The 22,028-nt window shown below is 49.2% G+C and overlaps 1 protein-coding gene and 1 non-coding gene across 5 annotated transcripts in view; both read left to right on the forward strand.

Moving 5' to 3' along the window:
• Positions 1-16,931, forward strand: part of CRTC3 (CREB regulated transcription coactivator 3) — a 96,048-nt gene extending 79,117 nt beyond the window's left edge. For 3 of the 4 annotated variants that reach the window (XM_086364468.1, XM_086364466.1, XM_086364467.1), the window contains 6 exons: positions 1,984-2,201; positions 5,628-5,926; positions 10,722-10,922; positions 11,003-11,083; positions 12,894-12,996; positions 13,449-16,931. In XM_086364468.1, coding sequence (XP_086220594.1) covers positions 1,984-2,201; positions 5,628-5,926; positions 10,722-10,922; positions 11,003-11,083; positions 12,894-12,996; positions 13,449-13,657 — 1,111 coding nt within the window. In that variant the 3' untranslated portion in view covers positions 13,658-16,931. The remainder of the gene's footprint in view (positions 1-1,983; positions 2,202-5,627; positions 5,927-10,721; positions 10,923-11,002; positions 11,084-12,893; positions 12,997-13,448) is intronic. The other variant, XM_086364469.1, reaches the window with a different exon arrangement.
• TRNAW-CCA (transfer RNA tryptophan (anticodon CCA)) lies at positions 11,561-11,632 on the forward strand. Its single transcript has one exon. It is a non-coding gene; the product is annotated as a tRNA-Trp (tRNA).
• Positions 16,932-22,028: the final 5,097 nt, after the last annotated feature.

The raw sequence follows: 22,028 nt of genomic DNA on the forward strand, positions 1-22,028 counted from the left end.
TTCTCCCTATCTCTCCGCCTCCACGCTCTCATTATGTCTTGTTGACTGCTCAGCAGCAGCATAACTCACCTCTTTGCCTCCAGGCCCCGCTTCTTACACCCTCCCCCAAGTCTGGCCTAAGGATGAGTGTGTCTTTCCGTGCTCTGCACCTTCCCTTGGCTTCTTGTCATCAGTTTAAGCCTCATGTACTTTCTGCCCCCTCCTCCAGGCCCATCTCCTGTCACATCCCCCCGTCCTAAACTTGACCTTCCTCATACTCCAGATACTGCTTTGTCCAAGTCTCCTGAGGCCCTGATGCCAGTGGGCCGCACCCGGAAGGTGCTCCGCTGTGTGTGCTGTGCTGAGTCAAGGGCCCTCAGTTGCATTCACCATCTTCCTCCTATCCTGGCTGAGGGCACCTCCTCCAGCCACTCTCCTCCTCTTCACCCCCTCTGTTCTTTTCCTACATCAGATGTGGACCGCACAGTTCCTTCTAACCGGTTCTCCCCAGTAAGGAACCCTCCACACCACAACTACAGGGGCCTCTCTAAACTGTGGTTCTCCATTTCACACCTGGGCTCCCTGTCTCCTGCCATCACTGATCTACACTCTCCAGAACAGCCTCTCATCACGCCCTTGTTTCCTCCCTCGCCCGCTCATCTGCCCCCACTTCCACACTCTGCCCAGCGCCCTGGCCATGCCATGCTGCCGGCTGTTCCATGAGCACAGGGTCACACGATTCGCAAGACCCTCCCTCCCCAACCATCCCCACAACCACGACTCCTGCTTCTGCGTTCCCAGTGACACTTGTATCAGTCCTGGACCAGCGAGCTTCCTGCCATACTGCAATCGCTTGCCTTACCTGTCTGTCTCCAGCCTGTCTGTGAACTCTAAGAGCAGTGCCCCTCCAGCCATGGGCTCAGCGGCCCCTCCCCGGGCCCACACTTCAGAGGGCTCCACTCCCATGACGTAAGGAGTCCAAGGGGCTAAGAGGATGCGGGGAGCGGCCAGACCTGGGTCCCCAGGCTGGGGAAGACACAGGCCTGGTCTGCAGTGCATGACAGGGCTGGGGAGGTAAGCAGTGGACTGCGGGCTGGGGCTGCCTCTCTGCATGTTCCAGCACAGAGCTCCAAGGAGTGGGAGAATTCCAAACTTTAATCTGGCCTTCCAGGCTATTATAAAGGTACAATCTGTCAAGACGGAAACATAGAAGATAATTCATTTAAAGATTTATTGATTTGATTTATAACTTTAAAAGATTTAAACAGTTGGCCTGCGGGGCCCCCAACTGTACTCCTGCTCAAACTGCACACGCTCTGCTCATTCATCATCCTCCCAGCAGCACTCGGCCTGGTGCCTGGGCTCAGAGCAGCCGCGCCACCGATCCTGACAAAGGGACGGTCACATCTCTTTCTCACTTGAAAGTTTATGGAAACTGTTAATGGAAAAAGTATACTTTGGAAGGTATCTGGCTGATACAGGAGATTCTTTTTTTGGGGGGGGGGGGAAGGAAAGATAATTTAGAAATGTAACCAAAAGAATTGAATAAATGCAGAGCAGCGTCTCATATCTTACACAGTGCTTGACAATTTTCAAAGTACTTTTGCATCAATAATCTAACCTTCTGTACAGTGAAGTAAACCAGCTATATGTGTATCCCCTCCCTCCTGGACGTCCTTGTACAGTAGAGAGTAACGCAACATTGTAAACCAGTTGCACTCCCCCCAAAAAAAAGTGCTGACAAAGGAAAACAGTAAAAGCACATGCACGCAACTAATCTTGTCTTAGAAAAGATTCCTGCAACGCGGGCATAGATGACATCTTTAGTCTAGCATTACAGGTGAGCAGATCACACTCTCAGAACGAGGAAGAGGCAGTCTCCACGAGGACTTGGATCTTTGGTACCCACAGCTTTTATTGAACAAGGAAAGGTATCATACACATCCTATTCCCCAGCAGCCAAATGCATTTTAGAAAGTAATACTTAACCTTTCTTTTTTTCAGCACTTTCCCACACAATGGTCAAAACATGGGCCTCTCCCCCTTCCTGGGAACCCTGAACACTGGGGGGTCATTGCCAGATCTAACCAACCTTCACTACTCGGCACCACTGCCAGCCTCCCTGGACACCGGTGACCACCTCTTTGGGAGTATGAGTGTGGGGAACAGCGTGGGCAACCTTCCCGCTGCCATGACTCACCTCGGCATCAGAGGTTCTTCTGGTAAGTGGTCCCCGCTCCATCGGGCCCATGCCTGTGTCCCTTGGTGGCTCAGCCATTGGTGGTCCCTGGCCGGGTGGCATGTTAGTAAATCGTAGAGTGAGGATGACTGTGTCTGAGTTAGAGATAATAGCCCATTGGGCTTCCCAGGTGGCCCTGGTGGTAAAGAATCCACCTGCCAAAACAGGAGATGCAAGAGAAGTGAGTTCAATCTCTGGGTTGGGAAAATCCCCTGGAGTAGGGAATGGCAACCCACTCCAGTATTCTTGCCTGGGGATAGAGGATCCTGGTGGTCTACAGTCCATGGAGTCACAAAGAGTCGGACACAACTGAGTGACTGAGCACGCATGCACACCACCCACTAGCTCATATACCTCTCAACTCTGCTGACATTTCACTTAGGTGGTTCTCTTTCTGCTGAGTTTGATGAGCTCTGGGGCAGCTCAGTGAAACCTCATTCTTTTTTGTTGTTCTATTTTCTTTTGGGTGGGGGTAGGGGCAGAGTTGACCGCACCTCACGGCATATGGGATCTTAGCCCCCTGCATTAGGAGCATGGAGTCTTAACCACTGGACTACCAGGAAGGTCCAAAACCTCATTCTTCATTGTCTTCTCCAGCCCACGTGCCCCAGGGACTTGGAGAATAAGATTTGAGAGTCAAGAAATAAGTGTCCATTCTCTTCTGTGTTAGCTGTGGTCCTTTATCAACATATGATGATATTTAATAATTACAGATATCTCTCTAGATTCCTCCAACTTCCCAATAGATTGCAAAAGAGAATATTTTGAATTTTAGAAAATTGTGGGTACAAGGAAAATATCTATCCTTAATAGATATGTATATTAAGTATAAATCTGCCATAGTTCAAAACTACTGGATCAGATTTTCAGAAGTGCTTAAAGGTGCTTTAGCTTTACTAAAAAGCTTCTCATGAGGTGACTTGGCTGTTACCATAGGAGTCTGAGTCCCTGCCGCTCAGACCACATGTTGAAACATGACTGCATTTGCTTGAACCCTGACAGACGCTCTTGTCAATGTCTGGGGCAGGTAGTATAGCCTCTGGCCACAAGGGTCCTAAGAATGGTGGCATAGCCTATCTCCTTTAGAAAGATCCCCAGCAATGGTCTGTCAGTGGGGAAAGTGCTTGCTCTTTCCGCTCTGGGTTCAGTAAGACTTGTCTATGCAAATCTGAACTCACCACTCAAACGAGGGTGGGCCGCTTCATCATGGTCCCCTGGAAGTTTCTCTGTTGATTATAGTGATGCTGCCATTATGCTATTAATACATAATTTTAGGTTTGAAGAATTGACTTCAGAGACCACCCCTATTTTGGGGTCTCTGGGAGTCTTTGGGGTCTCTAGGGTCTTTGAGTTATCCTGCTGCTTTACTTATGTGACCTTGGTGACGTCTCTGAACAAGGTCACCCGAGGTCACGTGAGTCCAGCAGCTTTGGCACTTAGCCCCCTTGGGTCCTGGGGAAGCTGGCGTTCTCCAGAACAGCCTTGGACGCTGCTTCAGCTGAAAATCCTGTGTTTAATTGCTGGCTGTTATTTTCCTCAAACAAGCATTGTATTATTGAGGATATGTCACAACCAGTGCTTAAGTTTTTAGAGTTTCTATGCACTCCTTAAAAATGCATGGTATGAAAGATTGCATATATATTTTTTAAGATGTGTGTGCTTTCTTTCTGAATGACTGAGTTTTTTAAAAATGTCTAAATTCATATCTTTAGCTCTAATTTTCATTCTTATTTGAGCCAGCCACATCTCTGACTTTTCCATGGTGAGTTAGGTAGGGGGACAACCACTTAGAGTTTTGTCAGAGACATCTTTCCTACCTTTTCAAAATCAGTTGTGTTGGGGTGTGTGTGTGTGTTAGTGCTCAATCATGTCCAACTCTTTGCTACCCTGTGGACTGTAGCCCATTAGGCTCCTCTCTCCATGGAATTCTCCAGGCAAGAATACTGGAGTGAGTTGCCATGCCCTCCTCCAGGGGACCTTCCCAACCCAGGTATTGAACCTGAGTTCTGCATTGCAGGCAGATTCTTTACCATCTGAGCCACCAGGGAAGTCCTCAGAATCACTTGCTGGCTAAAAATCCTTTGTCATTTATGCATTCCATAATTTTCATCTAATACTTAACTTTTTATCGATGTGGAACAACACAGACTTCTGCTCGCCCCAGCCGTGGGCACAAGAATGTGGGCTGGGCTCTGAAACACAGGGTCGCCCACGGAGATGCACTGCAGGGCCAGCATTCATTCATGGAATGAAGGCACTCTGCCAGGCCTTGGGCCAGGTGCCAAAGAGCCAGCAGGGCAGAGAACAGGCTCCCTGGGCTCCTGGAGCTTGTGTCCTTGCAGCGTGTGTTATGGAAATGCCTTTCCCAAACTCTCTTGCTCTGGCTAAAATTCACTCCCCTCCCCTTAAAACAAAGCACCAACAGGGGTGTCCTTTTCCCCACACTGGAGGAGACAGTGATGAACCGCTTTTCAGGAGCCAGAAAAACAAAGAGAAAGGAAGCCCTGGTAGAGGGTCCCTTCCTGTGACTTGGTGCTGGGCTCAGGGTGTTTAAAGAGCCCCCCGAGGCAGCCTGCCCCCCACATGGAGAGCCATGACACCCAGTGAAGGCAACCGAGAGTCCTGGCTGGTTGCCAGGGACAAGGCACTGGGGGCCCTGAACATAATGGATTGTCCGGCCTTGGGATCTGTTCTTGGACTGGAGCGGAGGGACTGAACATTCGCCTCTGCTGCCGCCTGCACCAGTTCTTGCTCTCCCGGGGTGGTTTACATGATCTAATTCTCGAGAAAAATCTGTTCTCATCCTTTTTTAGGAAGCTTTTTATTTTGTACTGGGGTAGAGCCGATTAACAATGTTGTGTGATAGTTTCAGATGAACAGCAAAGATACTCAGCCATACATATTCATGTATCCACTGTCCCCCAAACTCCCCTCCCATCAAGGCCACCACGTAACACTGAGCAGAGTTCCCCGTGCTGTACAGTAGGTCCTTGTCGAAACCATTCGCATCAGAATGGCGTCGTCCCTCTTAGTCTGAGTGCCTCTTCTCCTTGCCCTTGATACCACTTTTTTTCCCTTTGGCTTAAACAGCAAACATTTATTTCTCACAGTTCCAGAAGTTTGGCAATCCAAGATTAATGTGTCTGTGCAGAGCCCACTTCCTGGTTCATAGGTTCCTATATATATATATATTTTTTTTTAGTCGGACTATAAGTGCTTTACAGCATTCTGTTCGTTTCTGCTGTACAACCTTGGTACCTTTTCCAGCAGGAGAGTTGCCCGGAGCTCCTTCTCACACAAAATCATCATCAAGTACAAATAGGAAATTGAGTTTTTTCTTTACTGTTTGGGAAACAGAAGATTTTGTCGGTAACTATGAGGTGTACATTGCAAACGATCTGTCTTCCAGGTCTCCAGAGTTCTCGGAGCAACCCCTCCATCCAGGCCACGCTCAACAAGACAGTTCTCTCCTCCTCCCTGAACAGCCGCCCAGAGGCCTCCGCTGCCAGCGCCTCTGCCCTCCACCCTTCACTCCGCCTCTTCTCGCTCAGCAACCCATCCCTTTCAACCACCAGCCTGAGCGGCCCACCCCGGCGCAGGCAGCCACCCGTCAGCCCCCTCACGCTGTCCCCCGGCCCTGAAGCACATCAAGGTTTCAGCCGGCAGCTCTCTTCAACCAGCCCCTTGCATCCGTATCCTGCCTCACAGGTAAAAAGCAAGCGAACTAACAGTGAAACAGACTGAAGCAGATGGGAACTGGACTAGGTCCTCACTCTAAGTGCGGTTCACGAGGCCTCAGATGCAGTCAGTTCTCACTTCTGTGCGAAATCAAATCATTCCTAATGCACTAATGGTTTTCTAAGAGCAGAGCTATTGTGTCGATTTGTCGTTGTTTAGTCACTTAGTCGAGTCCGACTCTTCTGTGATACCATGGACTGTAGCCCCCAAGGCTCCTCTGTCCGTGGGATTCTCCAGGCAAAGATACTGCAGTGGGTTGCCATTTCCTACTCCAGAGGATCTTCCCGACCAACCGATCAAACCCATATCTCCTGCATTGGCAGGTGGATTCTTTACCTCTGAGCCACCAGGGAGGCTCATGTGTTGATTACTCTTAAGCAGACACTGAACAGTTTGGGGTACTCTCAGGAAGTTGGAATTGGAGGAAAGGGTCAGGTGTGGAGGGTGAAACTCAGTTATGTCTGAAATACAAGGGAAGCCAGGTTGGGGTTTTAAGTTTGGTGTGGAAAATCATTAATTGACTATCTGAGCACTGTAAGCCACAGAGAAAGCCAAGGAAGACATTGAAATACCCTCCTGAAGCTTCCAGATTGAATTAGACCTCTTCCCTAATTACATCGACAGATTTAAGAACAGTCCTTCTCTTGTTGATTAAATACTTAGGTACAATAGGATCATATGTCTATAAAAGGGCCCAGATGAGTCTGTTTAGAAAGAGGCACACTTTGAAGTCACAAGCCTGTTACAGAAATTTAGGGTGGAAACATCATCTTTTTGACTTGTTGACTTTGTTTCTATTCTAAGTTTTCAGGGTGGTTTTTCACAGTCATCAGTGAACATGTTTTTAACCTGTTGGTCACTCCCTAGATATATTATAACATCCCTTACTCACCACTTCACTATAAGTGAGTAGTGATTTAGCAAGAAGAAGTTGACAGAACACAACAGAGGTTAGCAGATCCAGTTATTAGTCACTCTTTACCAATTATTAGCCATGGGATCTTTATTATATGAGTAATCCCTTTCGGGAGACGGTAAGAGTATTTCATAATTGTTTTTTAATGGTTCTTTCATGTTATTGGATTGCCTTTAATTTATTTTGCAAGATTATTTTACAGAGGCCTCTCTGGTGGTTCAGTGGTAAAAAATCTGCCTGCAGTGCAGGAGACAACACTTCGATCCCTGGGTCGGGAAGATTCCCTGGAGAAGAATAGCAACTCACTACAGTGTTCTTGCCTAGAGAATCCCATGCACAGAGGAGACTGAAGGGCTACAGTCCGTGGGATCGCAAAGAGTCGGACACGACTTAGCGACTAAACCACCACCACAAGCTTATTTTACAGGATGTAAAAAATAACACCATCTAGCTACATTTTAAGGAGACCGTAGAGATAAACAGCACTCTTTTTCACATATTTTCATTTTTGTCTGCTAAATATTTAAAAATTTTAAAAAAATCAATGTTATTTGTGCACATAATTTAAAAGGTCAAATAGTCCTAAAGGGCCTGTTATGAAATAACAGTTGTCTTCCCCGCCCCCGCCAGCCATATTTCTCACCACCTGGAGGTGGCTCCTCCCGGCCACTTTAGCTGCTCTCTGGTGTAACAGTGTTATTTCATGCTGGGTGTGTTCTAGGTTTTTAGTGGCAGGTGTTCTCTAACGACAGCCTCCTGTGGAAGCCTAGGGTTTAAGCTCTCTTTCAACCCTCCCAGGCCCCTCCCTTCCCCCTTCCCACGTGTTTTTCCTACTCATTCTCCCCATCTCCACAGTGTGGTTTATTACACTTAGTTTTGAATAGAACAGTACTCAGTGTTTAGTGTTTCCATGCTTGTATGTAATCAGAGTTGAACCCTATAGCTTAGTATGAAACAACAAAATGAGGATCTTTTTCTCCTGGGGGTTAATAAATGTCTTGTGTTTTCCTCACTGTGGTTTTCTCTGTATGTCTTGCTCTGTATTTGTATTCAATCTCAAACTGTCAGCATCGGGTAGATCTCCTTCTGATATATTAAACACGAGCCCTCCGGTAGCTTTCCTAGAAAGAGTACATGCGGCGTGGCTTGACTTCAGTGTGTCCTCATTCTCCCCACCTTTTAACTAATAATTGGCTAAGTGTAGAATTCAAATGTGAAATAATTTTCTCTTGAAGTTTTGAAGGTATTAATCTGTCAGCTTTTAGTTTCTAGAGTTGCTACTGAGAAATCCAGTGCCATTCTGATTCCTGAAGTGAATGAAGTGAAAGTGTTAGCCGTGTCCGACTCTTTATGACCCCATGGACTGTATAGCCTTCCAGGCTCCTCTGTCCATGGGGTTCTCCAGGCAAGAATACTGGAGTGGGTTGCCATACCCTCCTCCAGGGGATCTTCCCAACCCAGGGATTGAACCCACATCTCTTATGTCTCCTGAATTGGCAGGCGGGTTCTTTACCATCTAAGCCACCAGGGTACCCCCTCTGATTCTTAATACTTTGAATTAAATCTCCGTTTTTTCCTTGCGAGGTTTGCAGGATCTTGTTTCTTCCCCCCTTAGTGTTCTAAAACTTCAAAATAACATGGCCTGATATGAGTCTATCTGGTTGGTTTCTTCAGTCTGGAAACTCACCTCTTTCGTTTCTGAGAAATTTTCCTGAATTATTTCTTTGACAGTTTCTTCCCTTCAGTTTTCTCTGTTCTCTCTTGAATGTACGAATGTTAGCCATCCTGTACTTTCCCTCTAGCATCCTTATTTTTTTTCTTTCTTTTCTCTCTCTGTCTTTTTCCTCTGCTTTCTGGAAGAGTTTCTTAACATTATCTTCCACCCTTCTCTTGAGGTTTTCATTTCTGCTCTCATCCTTTTAAATTTTCAAGACATGTTTTGTTCTTGTTCTCTGAATGTTCCTCTTTTCATAGCATCATATTTATTCCATGGATGCCATAACATCTTTGATGTCTCTGAGGTTTTTAGTGATAATTTTTATTCCAGTTTCTTTTTATTTTCTTTGAATAGATATTTTCCAAATTGCATAGAAGCAGCGAACATGATATAATGAATCCTCCTATGCCCATCATCCAGCCTCAACAGTCATCAACATTTTTTTTTAAAGAAGTAGCTGTCTTTAGCTGTGCCAGGCCTTCGTTGCGGGAACCCGGGCCCCCCGCATTGGGAGTGCCTTAACCACTGGACCACCAGGGAAGTCCTCGACATTTTCATAATCTTGTTTTATCCATATCCCCTCTCTTAAAAAATGTGTATAGGGGTGCATATTATAAATAACTATGTATTTCTAAAAGATAAGGATTTTTTAATCACTCTATTATATTGATAATTCTTTTTCATGACAGCTTCTTCCTACATAAATTTTCCCAGGTTTGTTTTCTCAGTTTGTCTGCTTGGGTCTCTGACTTGCATCCAGACACATTCCTCATGATCTGGTGACCCTTGGCATCCTGCTCATATTTAGCAACAGGACACAGACTCATGCACACAAACTGCCTGGAAGCTCAGTGTAGGTGGGTGGGCCTGTTGAGTACAGTCTTCCCTGGAGACAGATCCAGCGCAGCTCTTGCCCTAGGGACCTTCTGGTATTGTAAGTTGGATTGTCTCCCAGGCTGGTCAGATCCCCAAAGGATGCTCTCCCCATCTTGCGCCTGGCCTGTGCCTAGACCCAGCACTGTGGGAACTGAGCTAGGAAAGAGGCGGAAGCTCAAGGGGCCACAGTGAGCTTTTTTTTTTTTGGCTTTCTCAGAAGCCCTGCATTCTCAGCAGTGCCTCACCTTCTAGGGTCTGGTGCACCCAGTCCAGAGACCCTGGGGCCATACTCCCTCCAGAGTGCCGCCCTCAGCCTCCCTGCAGGCATGGGCTCTGGAGCCCACTGCTGCCTGCCAGCCTCTCCAGATTTAGCTTCGTCTTCTCCCGCTGCTGTCCTCCCCTCCCCCCAACCCCCACCCGCGGGGACTCTGCAATGGAACCAGACCGCCTCCCTGCTGCCAGCCCTGCATTTGGTTCCCTCAGGTCTACTCAGCCAGCTACTGCGTGTCCATCTGCTTTTCATTTTCCAAACTTTGTTGCCATTTTCTTCCTTTTCATTATCTTCATCCTCGTGTTTTTTATCTTCATTTTAGCATTATTTACGATGGTTTTCGTTTTGTTTATTAATGTTTATTGTTGTTTAATGTTGTTTTAGGGCTTCAGTGGGGTTTGGGGAGACAGCAGAGCTAAGTGCTTTTTTTCAGTCTTCTATTTTTAACCAGAAGTTATGGCTGTTAAAAAAAAACAAGCCAAACAAACATGATTTTCACTGAGAAAACTGAGACAAAACTGGTTAAATTGGCTGCATTTTGCTTTGTTTGTTTTTGAAGACAATAGAAATTGTCACTGAATGGAAAATGCTTTGTGGGGAAGTGACATTTGAAGTATACTTTGCAGGAACAGAAGTAGGTTTCTCAGAGCACAGTGTAGACTGCCAGACGAGGAGAATATCAGGATTTTTCCTCACTTTGACATTTCCTAACTGTAAAGGGGGGTTTCCCTGGTAGCTCAGCAGTTAAAGAATCTGCCTGCCAAGCAGGAGACTCAGGTTCAATCCCTGGCTCAGGAAGATCCCCTGGAGAAGGAGATGGCAACCCATTCCTGGGAAATCCCATAGACAGAGAAGCCTGGTGGGCTACAGTCCATGGGGGTCACAAAGAGTCTGACACAACTTAACAACTAAACAACGACAGCATCCACGGAAGACTGACCACTAGCAACTCAGAAGCTGAGTAGTTAGTGGCTTTGTTTTTCAGATGGTGTCCTCGGATCGAAGCCCGCTCTCCTTCCTGCCCACAGAAGCTCAAGCCCAAGTGTCCCCCCCACCCCCTTACCCCGCAGCCCACGACCTGCCCCAGCCTCTGCTGCAGCAGCCCCATGCCCAGGAGCCGCCTGCCCAGCAGCCCCAGGCGGCCTCATCGCTATCCCAGTCGGACTTCCCGCTCCTCACAGCCCAGGTGAGTCCCACCCGGAGCCCCAGGCATGAGGGGACGCTAAATGGTTCCAAGCTAAATGGTTCCTTCCTTGTTCCCTGAAGGGCTCATCTTTGACCAGCTTCTTCCCAGATGTAAGCTTTGACCAGCAGTCCATGAGGCCAGGTCCAGCCTTTACCCAGCAGGTGAGTGATCGCCTGGGCCTGCCTCGTCCCCACAGCAGGAACTGTCACCATCAGGCTGCTCCGCGCGGGAAACCCACACCCAGCAGGCTCGGTCGGTACCTCACTTCTCCGACCTCGATGCACTCAGTGGCTGGGGAGCTGGCATTGCCCTGAGCCCTAGCTGCTGGTGCCGGCTGCCTTAGTTCATTGTCAGGTGTCAGCGGAGGGCCTTTTGGAACACGTGGTGGAAGACTTGTGATGATATTCTAGCCAGAGAATTGTAGACACGCTCATGCTGGAAGGAACCTAGCAATCCATGGGTCTATCATGATGAGGCGTCAAGGAGCAGGCAAAGGCTTTGCCTCAGCCCGAGTTGCTGTGTGTGGCCTCCTGGGAGCCCATCCTAGCCAGGCAGGGGTCCTTCCTGAAGGTTCTTTCATGGAGCCATTTTCTTTTGCTTTTTAGTTTCTCCCTAATAACATAGACTCCCTAATATCTTCCCTGGTGGCTCAGAGGTTAAAGCGTCTGCCTCCAATGCAGGAGACCCAGGTTCAATCCCTGGGTCGGGAAGATCCCCTGGAGAAAGAAAGGGTAACCCACTCCAATATTCTTGCCTGAAGAATCCCATGGACAGAGAAGCCTGGTAGGCTACAGTCCACAGGGTCATAAAGAGTCGGACACGACTGAGCAACTTCACTTACTTAATAACACAGACAATCTTTTATATCCCTAGATTTTATTTTGTTGTTTAATCACTAGGTCATGTCCAACTCTTTGCAACCCCATGGACTACAGCATGCTAGCCTTCCCTATTCTTTACTATCTCCTGGAGTTTACTCAAACTCATGTCCATCAAGTAGGTGATCCCATCCAACCATCTCATCCTCTGTCACCCCCTTCTCCTTTTGCCTCAATCTCTCCCAGCATCAGGGTCTTTTCCAATGAGTTGGCTCTTCGCATGAGGTGGCCAAAGTATCGGAGCTTCAGCTTCAGCATCAGTCCTTCCAGTTAATATTCAGGGTTGATTTCCTTTAAGATTTTATAGTATTCATTAATTATGGTTTGGGCTCCAGGATATATTACGGAGAGAAGGAAGAGCACTTTCCAGAACTTAACAAAAACAGTAAAACAAATAAAGACAGATGTTTTCTGTGTAGGCCATGGGAAGTGGTGAGAACCAAAAGTCTCTGCCGCCTGATTTTCTAGAGAAGCCATGTGAGTCTAGGTGAGTCAGTGTCTTTCTGAAAAGTGATGGAAACTCCTACTTTTGAAAGATTTTTTAATGATTTAAAAATTAACTTCAGGAACGGCACCTAAAATAGGCCCCAGTTCTGACCCGTCCTCATCAAGGCTTTTTGCAGAGAGAGGCTTGCTTGCATTCCTCCCTCTGAGTGACAGATTGAGAGGGGGCTACTGTCTCGTTTCTTTAGAAAGCAAAGAGGAAAAGAGCCCATCGCTTCCTTGGTTATAGACAGAGCCTTTGAAGGGTTCCCACCAATGGTAGTTTCCAGAAGCCTCAGTGTGCTGAGGAGGGAGGTGGCTGTGACCGGTGGGCCCGCAGAAACCACAGCCAGTGGCGTTATCCAGGATGGCGTAGAGCGCCAGGCAGTGTGCGCACAGGGACACATCACCCACAGCGTGGCCCTCGGGCCCCTCCTCCACTGCAGCACCCCCCGCCCTCCACTACCCAAGCATAATGTTTTGTGTGGGCTGTCACAGCAGAGAAGGGGTATGACAGCTCCCAGGGCTGGTTTTGCTTGGGGGCGCACAGCACGGTCCTTCCCAGGGAAGCAGAGGCCGTCCCTCACACAGTGACCTCTGGTGCCTCCAGGTGCCCCCGGTGCAACAAGGCCCCCGCGAACCACAGGACTCCTTTCATTTGAGACCAAACCTGTATTCCAACTGCGGGAATTTCCCAAACACTGTCCTGACAGGTGAGTGCGGCCACCTCCCAGCTGCTGCTTTCATGTTGCTATGTTTCTCCAGATACTGCTGTAAGACAGTCTAAACAACATGACATTATGTAAAGCCAAAAAATGAAAGCCCTGCAGCCCAGCTTTACCTTGTTGAGGTGTGGGAGTCCAGCCCCAGAGACTGCGAGGCAGTGGGGAAGGGCCTGGTGACCCAAGCCTTCTTCCGACCTGCTTAGTTTCCAGTGACTGACAACTATTCAGAGGGAGGAAACCTGCAGAACTGGGACGTGTGGAACTGAATGCAAAGAACACAGATTCCAGAGAAGGACTGTGGGCCTGGGAGTGGTTAGGACATGGGTGATGACTGTCCTGGTGGGTGAGATGGCAGGGGGTTGTCACCAGTCGTGTCCTGAGCGACCTGACCCCCACGCCTTCTAATCCGCACTGTTCTCCCCTCTCGCTGCTCTTTCCAGAAGACTCGAGCACCAGCCTGTTCAAAGACCTCAGCAGTGCACTGGGAGGCATGCCCGAGGTCAGCCTAAGCGTGGACACTCCGTTCCCACTGGAGGAAGAGCTCCAGATCGAACCGCTGAGCCTGGATGGACTCAACATGTTAAGCGATTCCAGCATGGGCCTGCTTGACCCCTCTGTAGAGGAGACATTTCGAGCTGACCGACTGTGAGGTGATCAGAATGGGACAGGAGGACTTATTTCTGAAACAGCTAAAACAGAACGGAATAGAACCAGCTCCACCCCTGGGCGTTAGTTATCTCGGGCTTCTGACCTGGAAGGAACCCAATTCCTCAGCTCCCAGCTCTCAGATGAGGTCCCATCTCAGTCACCATGGCCTTCTCTCAACCACAGAGCTGGGCACTACCCCTCAGGCCCGCAGCACAGGCCCTGTCGCTGCAAGCCTGCTGCTTTAGCACTTCTGATGACTCAGTCGTCACCACACCCGTGACATCTTTTACTGACCATCTAGCCGGTCGATGAGTAAAAGAAAATGTGTGCCGAGAGGCCTCAGTAGCCATGTATAATGCTCAGAACCACTGATCTCAGTCAACACTGAAGAAAGGACCCAGAGTGGGGGGGGCGGTCAGGGGCTGCGGGCCTCTGGGAGCCGACTCTCCTCCAGCGACGGTACCAAGCCCCACAAGGCCTGCCGTGGTTCCGCTGTCTCACCTCGGCACCCCAGGCAGCCATGGGATGTCCAGGGCAGCACGAAGGGCCAGGACTCCCTGAGAGGGCTCCATTGGAACACGAAGAAGGATTTTCGCCACACGTCCAAGAACAGACTTGAGTTGGGCAAACTGAATTCTAATTGGTTTTCTCCTGGTTTGTAATCTCTTCTCTGCTGCTGCAGTACCCCTTTTCCTTTGGATGAGAGGAAAAGGAAGACTATTTTATTTTATTCTGTCACTGAAAAAAAAATCAAAATCCCCTGGTAATGGATGAGCCTGAAGAGAACGGGGCTTCTGCTCGGTGGCTGCGGAAGACAGAGAGGGGGGCTGTGTGTAGGTATCTTACAGGTACACGATGTCCTCTAGACAAGCTGCAAACCATCTAGGCCTCCCTGTCTACAGACTGGCCAGGAGGAGCAGCCGGGGGTCTGGACCAGCAATTGTGCAGCAGCAGAGGGAAGCTGGTTCTCTGTGGAAAGGGGATGTTCCTGTCACCCTACTAGACCGTAAGCTCCTTGAGGGCAGAGACTGTGCCTTACCCATCACCAAACCCCTAGCACCCAACAAGTGCCTGGCACTGAACAGGTGCCGCCGACCCGTGCGTTGAATGCACACACGCGTGAATGAGCAGATGAATGCACGAATGAATGAATCTGCCTCGCTAGGAGGCAGTCTAATCTTTCACTGACCCTCTTCCTCACCAAAGCTTCTCAGAGCTTCAGCTTTTCTAACACTTGTGCCTGTGGTTAAGTGAAGCATACACTTTAAGATGCTTTTAACACTAGGTGACCAAGTCCACGCTTTGGCCACATGCCCTATCCTCCTCAAGGCTACGGACGTGGGTGGACACTGTCCTGTGAGTGCACCTAGGGTGGCTCAGCAAGCTGGGGCCTCCCCCATATTGGGACTCGGGGGTCCCGGCCATCACAAACATCTTCCCTCTCAGACCCATGTTTTGTTCTCAATTGCATTAAGAGATTCACCCTCTGAGGCTGAAGAAATAGTGTATAGTAAAACAAAGGCCTAATTTACGGAACCATCATTAGGCATCAGTACTTTAGCACAAAATGGTATTACTGTATTTCCACCAGCACCTGCCTCCTCTGATTCAGTCTATGCCAGCCCCTGACCAGAAACCCCAATGGGTGGGCTTAAAAGCCATCAGGGGAGGAGTCTGGGCAAAGGGGCCTCACGTGGGCCTGGGAAGACAGCATAGAGTGGACAGACACACTGAAGGAGGGATAAAGATGCTAGAGCCAGACAGACAGCTTCTTCCCAAGGGACACCAGGCACGATGCTGAAGGGTCCACCTAAAGAAGCAAGGCGGCGCCATGTGGGTCTGAACCTGACACATGTCCCTGGTGGCAGGAGGGGTCTGTCACAGGGTCCTGGGCTATTGACCTCTCCAGACCGTCTCCTATTTCCTTCTGTCTTCAGGGGGCTCCCCTCCCTCCAGTCTTTCAAGTAACCCCAGTGGTGCACTGATCCATGTCCACTGTGGAACCCAGGTCTTGGTCTTCCCGCATCACATTTGCTCTGAACACCCCAGCTCTTGAATTAGAAAGACCAGCGCCCTCCCTGCCTGAGCTCTGGCTCAGGAAGGGGCCATGGGCTTCCCCTTCAAAGCTTTAGTCCCAGTTAGACTTCTAGATTGCAGTGACTTTTTGTGAAAGAAAATGGCCTTTCATTGTACACAGCGCCCCAGCGTGCTGAAAGAGCCAGATGCTGCCTGCCTCTCGTGTGTCGGAGACCCCCTGAGATCTGAACTAGCCTTTCAGACAAGGGGGAGTGCTGATGTCATGAGAGGGTTTTTTTTTGTTTTGTTTTGTTTTTTTAATGGAGATTCTAGGATAGTCTGCTCTCTACACAGTGCCTTACCCATGGTGATCACTGGTGTCAGGGTCCCAACTCTCTCTGTCTGCACAGCAGCCCAGCCATACAGCCAGAGACCCCGAGACCTGCAGGACCAAGTGTGCTCCCCCTGGGCATTCACCAAGGACTTGTGGAAATGGAAGGCTCCTGGGAAAAGTGACTTGTTTGGGGGGAGGGTAACGATGACAGTTAGGTTTAGCACTGAATCCAGTTTGTCCTTAGGTCCGTCCATCCCCTCTCTTCCTGTGAAAAGGTTTTGGACATTATACAACCTGCCTTGCTTACCCAGTGTCAAGGACACCCACAGACAGGGGTCACCCTGACCTCCTCACCGCTGCCTTTGGCCCTCAGCATCTGAAATGGCTGCAGACTTCAGAGTAAACTATTTTTCAATATTTAGTTTTTCACAAGAAATCGATGGTTGTACTACTCTCATTTACTAGCAGTTAAACAGCATAGAACTAAAAACCTATCTGTGTTTCTGTTTTTTCCCCCTTCTATACGGTTGTGGTTTTTAGGACAGAAGGTGTCAGGAGAACCTTGGTTATGTCTCGATCAACATGAATTCTCCACTATCCTGTCTCATTTCTCCTAAGTCTACTGTATATTACCTGAGCTGAAATGTATATCCCAGTCCATTTGCATAGTTGAAGACACTTCCTACTCTGACCCTCGTCGTCTTTTCTGATTCACGCACGGACGGTCTGGTCCCAAGCGTGTTTCTTCCACTGCTTTGTGATGGAAACATCACAGCAAAACTAATCAGACTTCCCATCAGTATCCTAGTCCACATGCCCCTCGTCAAACAATATTTAAAGATTGGAAATTCGTATAAAGTAGCTTCCAAGTTTTATAATGCATCGTTTTACATCTTTCGTAATTAAAAGCAGCACAATAAGGTTGTATGTGTGTCTGGTGTCTTCCTTGGCTTCTGGTGAGATAAACCGGTGGCGAGCCCTTCTCAGTGCAGCCTGAAGTCAGAGATTTCTGGTCCATGGCTGAGCAGAGCCTGCACTGGCCCACTTCTCTTAATATGTGCTGTGGCGCCCAGTCCTGAGAGAAGTCCAGAAGGAAATAGCGAAGTAGGGGCACATGTGTACCCAGGACAGAGGCATCATTGTAGGGGCTCAGCATTCCACTCCCTCTTCTGAGGTTCAAGCCACTGATGTGCCTCCCCCAGCCTCTCTGCTGCAGGTACTGGTCTTTAGCTCTTTCAATCCTAAAGGAAATCAACCCTGAATATTCACTGGAAGGACAGATGCTGAAGCTGAAACTCCAATACTTTGGCCACCTGATGCGAAAAGCCGACTCGTTGGAAAAGATCCTGATGTTGGGAAAGATTGAGGGGAAGGGGAGAAAGGGGTAACAGAGGATGAGATGGTTGGATGGCATCACCAGCTCGATGGACAAGAGTTTGAGCAAGCTCCGGGATATGGTGAAGGACAGGAAAGGCTGGCGTGCTGCAGTCCATGGGGTTGCGAAAAGTCGGACACAACTGAGTGATTGAACAACAACAACCCATTTCACCAAGGACTTGGGTTCTGCTTTCTACCCTCCACCCTTCTCCCCCTGTCCCAGCAGGGTTCAGAGTGTTGACCTCTCCAATCAAACAGCCTCAGCTGCCCCCAGAGACCCACTTCCTCAGCCGCACCCAAGGCTCGTCAGAAAGATGACTCTTCTGAAACCTTACTCAGAAATCCCCCTTCTGACCCTGACTTCCTGAGCCACCATTTCTACTCCAGTCCCCACACACCCTGTTACCTGACTCCACTGGGACTTCTATCCCATGTCCTTCCTCTCAGTCTGCCTGTCCCCTCTTCATTCCCTGGCCGAGCCCGCCGACTCAGAGGCCTTCAGGACACCCTCAGCAGCCCTCCTCCTGCTCTGACCCTGGCGTTTCTCAGTAGCCGCACACTGCCCCTAAACCCCCTCCCTCTTCTGCCTCCAGATCTCTCCTCTCATCAGGGCCCTTCTCTCCTCACAGCCGGAAACTCCAGGTTTCCTTCAGAGGGCAGCTCCCTCAGCAACCCAGCTGCCCCCACGCCATCCTTTCTCATGGAAAACGCCTAAATCTACCCATCCGTACCTCCCTCCCCTCTTTTTCACGTGTGATTTATCTGTGCTTCCTCCAAGGATTCCTGGTTCTCCCAGGCCTCCTTCTCATCCTCTCCAGCAGCTTTTCACCCTCAGTCCAAAGAGGGTCTATGTGTGTGTTTAGCTCCTCAGTTGTGTCCGACAACGCCACGAACTGTAGTCCGCCAGTCTCCTCCATCCATGGGATTCTCCAGGCAAGAATGCCGGAGTGGGTTGCCATTCCCTTCTCCAGGGGATCTTCCCAACCCAGGGCTTGAACCTGGGTCTCCTGCATTGCAGGCAGATTCCTTACCATCTGCGCCACAGTCTCCTCCTTACTAAAGGCCAACAGTGAAACAACGGTCTCAACTCTGACTTCTCCTCTAACCACGACCTCTCTCTGGAAGAGTCGCTCATGCTCAGCTCTGGTCTCAACTCCTCTGGCCAGTCCAGTCCCTCTCCTCTGTGGCCCTCCCCTGACATTTGAGCCCTGTGGCTGCTCCTGTTCCCTCCCCTAGGTCCTCTGTCTGGCTCCAGTAAATCCTCTTGTTCTCTCAGGGCACGTCCTCCACTACCATCTCTTTTCTCAGAACCACTGTCCCCAGGCCATACCTCTAAGCTGATGGGCCCCGACATCCAGCCTCCCATCCCCCTGCCTGTTAGCTCAGGCTCACCTGCGCTCCGCCCCATGTGCCTGCCGCACAGCCCTTCATAGCTCTGTGTACACTGGCGAGCATTCCTCACCACACTTGACACTGGCCGTCCCCATACAACTCAGCTCTGTGAGGACAGGGACCTTGCCTTCCACTTGAATTCTGTATCGCTGGTGCCTGGCATGTAGGAGGTGCTCAAATATTTTCGCACTGCTGACTTCTGCCCGCCCTCTCAGATCACAGCCTTTATCTACCACACAGCCCTCCTCCTCCCCTCAAATCCAGCCTGAGTCCGAAAGGGCTGCCTCAGCCCCCATTCTCTCTCTCCTTAGCCTGACACCCATCTTCTCATCTGGCTCCCTCCTCATCTCTGGCCCAGGAAGCAGCCTCTACCTCCCCTTAGAAATTAGCAGAGTAGGGACTTCCCAGGTGGTCCTGTAGTGAGGACTCTGAACTCCCAGTGCAGGATGCCTGGGTTCGAACTAAGATCTCACTTGCCACATGATGTGGTCAAAATAAAGAGATTTTTTTAAAAAGAAAAAAAAAAATTAGGGACAGATTTTACTTTAATGTTTTTGTGCCCCAGGGTTCTTAAACAATAAGTACCCCCCCCAGTTTTATAGCATTGTAGGGGTTCATTGTGTAATGAATTCATAATGAGAGCACTTAAAATCATGCCATCAATAAATAAACACTCAATAAATATCAATTATTATATTATTTGTTGCATGGATACACTGTCCTTTAAAAAAAAAAAAAGGGATTCACAAATCTTTAGAAGTACTGAATCTGTATAGTGCTTGCTTTCAAACACCAAATCTTACGGTCTTAAGTTGGTCCTATTTAGGTCCTGTTTGCCAAATGAGCACTTTACTATTTCCAAGTATGGAAAAGCCAGTTATATATATGGGACTGTGTCCGCCTGTGGACACTAGATGGAGCCGAGACACAAGAGTAGCTGTCAGGACCCAGAAACAGCCCCTAGCGCCCCCTGACCCTCTCCTCCAATTTCACCTTTAGACGGGTAGACGGCAGTGTGGTTAACAGGTAATCCTGCAACGGCAGAGTGTAAGTCTCTCTAGTGACCGCTCAGACCCTGCACGTCACACGTCCCCGAAGCAGGTCAAGGGTGGCTTCTTGGGTTTATGGGTGAGGAAGGTGGCCCAGATGGCGCTGAGTCACCTGGCGACACCGGGAGCCCAGACCTGCGCACAGCCGGGCTTCCCCACCGGCGCATCGCGGACCCCCGAAGCTCAAACGTGCGGGCGGAGCCCGGCAAGGGGCCCGACCCCGTCGGACCCCCAGGGCCTGAACCGCGCCCCTCACCCACCCGGGGGCCCGGGGGACCCAGCCCCGAGCGGAGGGTCCTGGAGCGCGGGGAAGGAGCACGAGCCCAAAGGGAGGGCCGGATTTTCTCTTTCCAGCAGTGTTTTTTAATTTTTAAAATCAAAGGCTTTGCTTTTATAATAATAGTACACGCACATTATAAGAAATTCAGGTTAACACTGAAGAGCACAAAAAAGAAAATTTTCAGGTGATCCGGAAAGCAGCACCCGCAGAAATGTCGATGGAGACATCTGCTTACGCACGTATTCAGAGAAAAAGACCAGACAGGTGCCTGGAAATTTCCACCGAGAAGTGTTCACAGAATACATGCTTCTTTTGGAAGAAGTCTTTCACAGAAAGGAAAAAGAAGAAGAATAAGAAGAAGCCTAAATGTAACTAAAGAAATTGCCGAGCTGCAAATAATTAAAAGAGAAGGAAAATACCCAGAAGCTGAATTCATCCTTTAAATTTGTTCCAACTGTAGATGGCATCTCTTGACAGCGCTGGAGCCGGGAGGAAATGAGCTCACCCACTTCCCCTCTCCTCCCCCTCCCAAAGGTTGTGAGTTCTTATTTTTACATTGTCAAGGTTTGTGCTGCTCGCATCCTGTCCTGTAACCATCCTTCCCACCATTGTTTGGCCCCATTCTGTGTGTGCCTGGGTCGCCTGCTCTCTGCCAGGCCTTTCAGAGTGGGTTTCCCAGCCCTCCCTCCTGAGTTCTTTATTTCATTTATTTATTTTAGCTACCCCATGTAGCATGTGGGATCTTAGTTCCCCAACCAGCTATTGAACCTGCGCCCCCTGCAGTGGACGCCCAGTCTTAACCCCTGGACTGCCAGGGAAATCCCGTTAGTTCTTTATTTTGATTCCCCTCATGTCTGACTTGACTTGTCCCTAAGAAATCTGTTTAGGAAGGGCTTTGGGCAGTGGTCACAGACAAGGGGGTGGCTGGCTGCTGGGAGCAAAGGTTGGAGACCTCAGTTCTGAAAAGGGGTGGGTGGGCTCTAAAACTGGCTGAATTATCCCCAGTGAAACTGACATAAATCCCCAATGTAGAGACCAGCACTAATACTCTCCAGTATGATTCCTGGCTGAAAACTGAGTCTTCAGCTTGTATTTGGTGGCACACAGTCCCCAGGTGGCTCAGTGGTAATGAATCCTCCTGCAGGTGATGCAGGAAACTCGGGTTCGATCCCTGGGTTGGGAAGATCCCCTGGAGAAGGAAATGGCAACCAGAATACTGACACTTGTCTGGGAAATCCCCTGGACAGAGGAGCCTGGAGGGCTACCGTCCATGGGGGTTGCAAAAGAGTTAGATACGACTGAGCACACAAGTTGAATTCTTAGAATTTGGAAATAGAGGAAATGACAGGGGTAGGGATCCCAGAGGGTATTGTTTCATTCTTTTTTTTTATTTTTTTGCCACATCATCCAGCACGTAGCATCTAAGTTCCTGGCCCAGGGATCAAACTTATGCCCTCTACCTTGGGAGCACGGAGTTTTAACCACTGAACTACCGGGGAAGTCCCTTATTTTTTGAAGAAAGAACATGCCAGATTTCTGGTTCAGGGGGCCTCTGTTTCCAGGCTATCACCACTACCTTAACAACCCCCTTCACACACACACACACACACACAATACATACACATTTCATCCCTTTGACAGCAGTGCCCTGTCCCATATTCACCTGGAAAAATCCAACTTCTCCTTTAAGACCTAGGTCAAATGACACCTCCTCTGTGAAGCCTTTGTGAAATCTATATTATGGCTTGGCAAACAGGGATGTATGGTCAGCTTGTGCATAGGAATAAGACCTAGGGACTTCCCTGGCAGTCCATTGGTTAGGGCTCCATGGTTCCACTGCAGGGAGCCAGGGTTTGATCCCTGGTCCAGGAACTAAAATTCTGAATGCTCTGTGGCATGGCGCGCACACACACACACACACACA

This window comes from Bos grunniens, chromosome 21 (assembly GCF_055505025.1).
Source record: "Bos grunniens cultivar Pamir isolate PY7600 chromosome 21, Bosgru_T2T1.0, whole genome shotgun sequence".
In the NCBI taxonomy this organism is placed as follows: domain Eukaryota; kingdom Metazoa; phylum Chordata; class Mammalia; order Artiodactyla; family Bovidae; genus Bos; species Bos grunniens.